We start from the raw sequence: 7020 nt of genomic DNA on the forward strand, positions 1-7020 counted from the left end.
TTATTTAAAAGAGGTAAAATTTTAATCAAAAAAAAAAATTAAGGATAAAAGGGCTGTCCACGCGCCCAAGAAAAAGTGAAATCAATTGCTGCGCCACGTAGCCGTCACATAGGCAAAAGGTACCCAATAGGATCAATTTAGACTGGTTTAGGTACCCAATAGGTACAACTCTCAATTTAGGTAGCCCAGAGAAAAATGTGACAAAGTTTAGGGGCTATTTATGACTTTTGCCAAAATATTTTAGATAATACATGACAAAGTTGTAGTCAAAGATCTTTCTTTTACTTCTCATATAGTCATAAATGTCATATCAAGTAATAGCAAGCCTTTTCGGATCTGAAGAAACTCCAGAGCATGACATACTTAGAAATCCACGCAAGATACAGGTTTCCGCCCAAGATGTTATCAGTCACCATGCAAGTTTCTTCTTCACAACTATTTTCAAGAATGTACACAACATAAGACTCAGAAGACGTAGTCTTCTTCTTATACTCATGCCAAGTGTTGATAGATTTAAAGATCATGCAACTAGGTTGCCATCAAACAATAACATATATATCATGCATATCCAATCATTTTATGTTTCCTTTACCCGAAGCTAGAAACAATTATGATCGGTGGCGTATGCATGATTTTTCATAAGCAGTGTCGCATTTAAAGAGATGACAAAAGAATATATCACTAAAACGACACAATATTAAAAGGATGCATCTTTTGTCACACTAATACTCCAATCTATCATACTCAACAAACCATCGGAGATTAAAATGACACAATTGACAATAAAAGCTATTTTGAGAAAAATTGTGATTCGAGGTTGAAATTTACGTGTTTTAAGATGTGTTTTGCATCATGGTCATATTGATAATATTTTTGAATGTGAATCTTTTACGGGGATCAACTTTCAAGGAACTTAAATCAACTCTCACTTAGCAATGTTTCTTTTCCGACTTGTTTCCTCTTTCTTCCAAGGAAGATGAATTTTGAGATGTTAAATTTGGTTTTAAAAGTTTGCAAAATACTTTAGGAAAATATCTATACTTAATTACAATTTCAAAAAATCAATTTAGAAAAATTTTAAATAATTTCACAAAGTTCACCAAACAAAGGAAAAACAATGAATGTGAAGAAACTCTAACGGGAGCTTCGCACCAAAATATTACAAATTTAACAGGAGAATGAATAATTAAATTAAGTCATATTTTAAGCATGCTTGAATAACCAATATCTTTTTAATTTCCTTATCAGTCTCCCACGAAATGTAGGTCAATTACTAACTTTAGTTTCTCAATTAATATTCAATACCAGGCTACCAGCTATAAGACTCTAAATATTTTTAGGAAAAACTGGAAAAAAATAAAAAAAAGTGCGTACTATCGAACCCCCGACATCTCAGACACATCACGCTGCCTTAACCGTTGAACCAACTAGCACTCATATCCTAGGTTTTCATTTTAACATTTTATCCATTGTCTTTTGTTTTTTGCATCTTGTGTGTATATATCTACGAAAATTTTCGGACGAAGTCGTGTCGGGTGACACCCCTTCATACAAGGTGTGTCCGCCCTTGATTATGATTCACCTCAATAAACTTTTGTATCCTTCTCCACGTACGGACTCCATTTTCCTTGATCAAGTATATATTATATATAAAAAAGAAAATGCTTAAGATACATCCAAGACCACCTTCACCAAAGATATAGTGCATCTGCTGACGAAATGCTTGTGACATTGTGGCTGGTCGAATTTTGGGTCTACATCTCTTTCCAGTCCTTTATTTCAAGAACTACATATATTTGCACAACCAAGATTTATTGAGGAAGTGGTTTCAGCTAACAAGTTTAATTCATCAAAATACTTGGTGTTAGAACCAGAACCAAATTTATTCTTAAGAATGTCGAATGACATGATAAGAATTGTTTAGCTTAGAACATTTGGAGAACATGCTTCCTCTTCCATTTCAGAGTTTGGCCCATCTCCTCTGTTTCTTTAGTGCTTGTACTCCATGGTAACTTGTATTTGGCCATTCTTCTCTTCTTTGCTGCCACTCCCAAAGTATCTTCAAACCTCTGCAATAAGGAAAACAAGTTCGAAAATAAATAATAGTCCTAATAAGATATTCAACATAATTTATTTTATTCTTAACATTGTGTGTCAATTAAATTAAACTCCTAAATTTTTGGTACAAGCAAAATATCAAGAGTGATCTTCCCTATGAGTTCTCTGGCATTTAACTCCCTTCGCCTCGTACCTTTCTCTCTAGTATGTGCTCCCTTTGGAAACTCTACGAGATCGAAGAAGATATTTGCATCCTTTTGGTGTATTGAAGATTGAAAAACTATCGTTAGTAGATTTTGGTCATGAACTGATACAAACAGGCAGAGGGGAGAATAGCAGATGCTCTAGCAAGATTTTGGGGTACAGATGATGTAGGACTACAATTTCCAGAAATTTAGGCATTAGTTTCCACTTTCCAAAGTAATTAAGGGAAAAACAGGTCCTAAACACCTTCCAAATATCTTTGCACGCTCCAAAATGCCAGTATGACTCTCTTGCTTAGATGGTGCAATTTCAAGTCCTAGATATTGGATGAGGATTTTCATAGAGTCGCCATAGTATACTAGGGTATAAGAGATGACTAACTTTTGCAAAGGTTTGAAAGAGAAGAAATATAAGAAGAAAGGGGTGGAGTCATCAAAAGCCAATAAGATTATTAAAATTTTCTTTCTAATGATTTTGACTCCTCCGGCAAAAGGAACAAATTTGCTTATCACAGTTTGGGTGATACAAGGTGTGAGATAAGTAGTCGTACCTTCAGGCAGAGGCCTTCATAAACATCACAAATGGGATATTCAATTGGGCAGCAATAGTCTGATCCATGACAGCAAACGCCATCCTCATAAGGACAGCAGTTGTGAATGAAGCATATGCCAAAGTAGTACCGCTCACAGCAGCATGTTTGATCTTCAGGACAATAACGCCAGGCTCCACATTCACTTGGTTTTGGAAAAGGTGGTGGAGGGGGTGGAAGGGATGGTGGAGGAGGTGGTGGAGGAGGAGGTGAAGGGGGCGGAGGGGATGGCGGCGGTGGGGATGGAGGAGGAGGTGGTGGAGGGGATGGTGGCGGTGGGGATGGTGGAGGAGGTGGTGGCGGGGATGGTGGCGGTGGGGATGGTGGAGGAGGAGATGGTGGCGGTGGGGATGGTGGAGGCGGTGGAGGAGGAGATGGTGGCGGTGGGGATGGTGGAGGGGGTGGAGGGGATTGTGGAGGAGGTGGTGAAAGGGGCGGAGGGGATGGCGGCGGAGGGGATGGAGGAGGAGGTGGAGAAGGGGATGGTGGAGGAGGTGGCGGTGGGGATGGTGGCGGAGGTGGTGGAGGGCATGGCGGTGGGGATGGCGGAGGAGGTGGTGGAGGGGATGGTGGCGGTGGGGATAGTGGCGGAGGGGGTGGAGGGGACTGTGGAGGAGGTGGTGAAGGTGGCGGAGGGGATGGTGGTGGAGAGGGAGGAGGGGATGGTGGAGGAAATGGTGGATAGAATGGTGGTGGAGCGGTTGGCGGAGGGGGTGGAGGGGATCGTGGATGAGGTGGAGGGGGCGGAGGGGACCGTGGAACGGCCGGAGATGGTGGAGGAGGTGGTAGGACGGCTGGAGACGGATAAGGAAATGGTGTAGAAGGTGGTGGAGGGGGCGGAGGGGATGGTGAAGGAGGTGGTGGAAGGTCTGGAGACGGATAAGGAGATGGTGTGGAAGGTGGTGGAGGAGGTGGTGGAACGTCCGGAGACGGATAAGGAGATGGTGTGGAAGGTGGTGGAGGGGGCGTAAGGGATGGTGGATGAGGCGGTGGAACGTCTGGAGACGGATAAGGAGATGGTGTGGAAGGTGGTGGAGGGGGCGGAGGGGATGGTGAAGGAGGCGGTGGAACGTCGGGAGACGGATAAGGAGATGGTGTGGAAGGTGGTGGAGGGGGCGCAGGGGATGGCAGAGGAGGCGGTGGAACGTCTGGAGACGGGTAAGGAGATGGTGTGGAAGGTGGTGGAGGGGGCATAAGGGATGGTGGATGAGGTGGTGGAACGTCTGGAGACGGATAAGGAGATGGTGTGGAAGGTGGTGGAGAGGGCGGAGGGGACGGTGGAGGTGGTGGTGCAACGGCCGGAGACGGATAAGGAGATAGTGCAGAAGACAGTTCCTTCGTTGGATAAGAAGCCAAGGAATTAATGCCACAAACACCATATGGCAAATCACTGTTTCTTCTTATATATCCATACCCCTCCACTCCCCATGATGTACCCCATGAATTCTTGATTATCCAGTAGTCATCATCTCCTTCAGAACCATATCCTACTATCAGTACTCCATGGCTCAAGTCATCTGGACTACTAGAGCAACTTCCATCATAGATTCCCTGCATTGTTCCCATTATACAAACGAAACAAAGTGCACGTCATTTTGGGATTTGTGAGAGAAGAAACGGCAAAGAATTATGTGAAGAAGGAGTAACAGATAAGAGTACCCCTCTATATAGTTGAAAATCAGCACTCGTTGCATCGATGCCCACACTGACAGGTTGTTGAGCAACAGCACAAAGAAGCGCAGTTTCACCCTGGGGAACATCTCGGTATCCATCAATTGTTACAACCTTATGGTTCACCTGTTGAGGAACAATGATCAAGATTTTCTTTCAAAGAAGGATATCACTATTTCGATAAATGAATAGAAGACATGATATGAAATTGATCATCACATGCCTTGGTGATATTGCATGCGCCTTGAGAGACAGTGTATGGATAATCAGCTTCTGAATTGATGCCACCATTATTGATCACCCACTCAAAAGCAGGGTCCATATATCCACCATAACAGCCGGTATTGCTTGAATTATCACAATTGACAAGTTGTTGGACAGAAAGGTTAATAAGTTCACCAGTAACTATTTTATTTATTCCCTCCATGGCTCCACATGCTGAAAATGCCCAGCAAGCTCCTGCAAATGTTTAGTAGAAATCAAAATAATTACTCCACTAATATAGATTTAAAGACCATAGATCATCTGGATTGCTCCTTAATTGTTATAAAATTGCAAAGCAGGAAGCGCCCATAGCAGCAGTACTATTGACCAGCAACTTTAGCCAAAAGAGGGTCCATTTAGACTGTAAGTTAGCTCAATTTGCAGATTGCCTATTCTGCCATTGATACTGCTCGTGTCAGGGAACATAATGCTTAAAGCTGCCTAGATGTAAAACATGTACCTAATATAAGTCAATTCAACTTTGGTGTGGCTTCCAATGCTATTTATAAACCCCAACGAAGTACTGATATACGAAGCGCTAAAAGCACCAGGACATGAAGATATATTTTTTTAAAACAAAGCAGAATTAGTTTGTTTTGGTTGGATTCTGAGTAAGATTGTAGTCAAGCTTGAAGCTTAAAGAAGGTATTCAGTATCTTCATTTTCCCTTTTTGTGTTACATAAGTGAAGAGAGGGAAGTTCCAATAGCACATCTTTCGGGTGGAAACTAGTTATCAATGTTCATTTTCTAAATTCTATCATAGTATCATTAGCAAATCAAATTAAAGAAACCACTGCACCCTTATGCTCTATAACCTGAGAGAGAAACAGAATAAAATCAACTGATTGCCCTTTTTATTCCTGTCAAATGAATGTTCAAATCATTCTACTAGCTGTTTATCCTTTTTTGCTATCCAGATATCGACTAAATAGAAGCACCTTTTATACTTGATCAAAAGAAAAAAATAATAGAAGCACCATTTATTTCTTAGTACTATGCTGTGAACTTCACAACCACCTCCAACCGATAAGCAACAAGGTAGTTACTAAAAACTGTAAGAGACTTCAAGAGATAGCGGAACCCTTACAATTCAGGCCAACAGACTGGCAAACAGATAAAACAGCATCTACCTATTGGTACCATGATCAATTTAAAAGGATAAAAGAACATAAGTGAGCTTACCACATAGGTCTTGGTTCTTGACCTCAGTGACAGCGCCATGTTTCCTCCAATCCTTTGAAGGAGGAGCATCACAAGAAATTGGAGTTGGTTTTGTTTCCACACTCTTCATCTGAATAATCTGTCTCTTGTTAAAGGGTATCTTTATCTTTGAAGCATGAACTTCCCTGAACTCCTCATTGCTCATATCAGCAAAATTGGTCAGACCAACCAAATGGTCTGAAGGTGACTTCCTCTTTGAGTTCTTTTCCACTATATACTCCACATTCCTTCTAAACTTCTCCAACCTCATTTCCTCCTCTTTCTCATCCTTGTAAACTTTCCCATGCTTCTGTTTCCATTCTTGGAACAGTTGGGAAACTCTTCCATCTGATATGAACTCATTTGGTCTATCTATTATTGAGAAATCACTAGAGAAACAATAAACTTGAGATGACAAAGCAGCTAAGATCAGGAAAAGAAAAAGGAGAAGATAGGTTTCTTGTTTATTTCCCATTTTCCAGTGACATTGTCCAATAAATGATTTTAATCAGGCACTTCTGTTTATATAGTAAAGGTGCCTTTTGAGGCTCTCAATCAGTCAACGGAAGATATGGTATGAACAACAGTTAGCAGTTGTTTTCAGAATGACAATAATACAATTGTTTAACAAAGAAGTGGTCAGTAGGTATGGATATTTTAAAAGCATTTTCTGATTAGTATATTACCATGAATTGGGTTACTCGTAGTTAATTCAAAATTTCATATATTTATTGTTTGTCCCTATTTACAGCTGGTGACTAAACTAACAACTATAATTCATTTTCACCAAGTTGTAAGGGGCATCTTTTTATGGTGCACACCTGGAAACCCCACATTTTCACAGGTCATGAAAAAGCTGATGTGAATTCAATGATTCAATCAACTGTTTGAAACAACTCTATTCATTTGAAGTTTGAGAAACTTATGACTTAACAACACAAGAAGATACTTACACAAGTGCATCACTTAAAAGGTAATTATAATAACTCTATATAACTTAAACTACTTGTAAATTGTAATGGTGCATATGTTG

General features: G+C 40.7%; 1 protein-coding gene across 1 annotated transcript; it reads right to left on the reverse strand.

Annotated features, from left to right (window-relative positions):
• Positions 1–1622: 1622 nt before the first annotated feature.
• On the reverse strand, positions 1623–6615 carry LOC132622137 (probable cysteine protease RD21B). The gene is made up of 5 exons (XM_060336675.1): positions 5970–6615; positions 4746–4981; positions 4511–4648; positions 2813–4402; positions 1623–2069 (listed from the first exon to the last, which is right to left on the reverse strand). The coding sequence occupies exons 1-5, from the start codon at positions 6460–6462 to the stop codon at positions 1926–1928; spliced, it is 2601 nt and encodes an 866-aa protein (XP_060192658.1). The 5' UTR covers positions 6463–6615; the 3' UTR covers positions 1623–1925.
• Positions 6616–7020: the final 405 nt, after the last annotated feature.

The sequence above is a fragment of the Lycium barbarum genome, chromosome 12 (assembly GCF_019175385.1).
Source record: "Lycium barbarum isolate Lr01 chromosome 12, ASM1917538v2, whole genome shotgun sequence".
NCBI lineage: Eukaryota > Viridiplantae > Streptophyta > Magnoliopsida > Solanales > Solanaceae > Lycium > Lycium barbarum.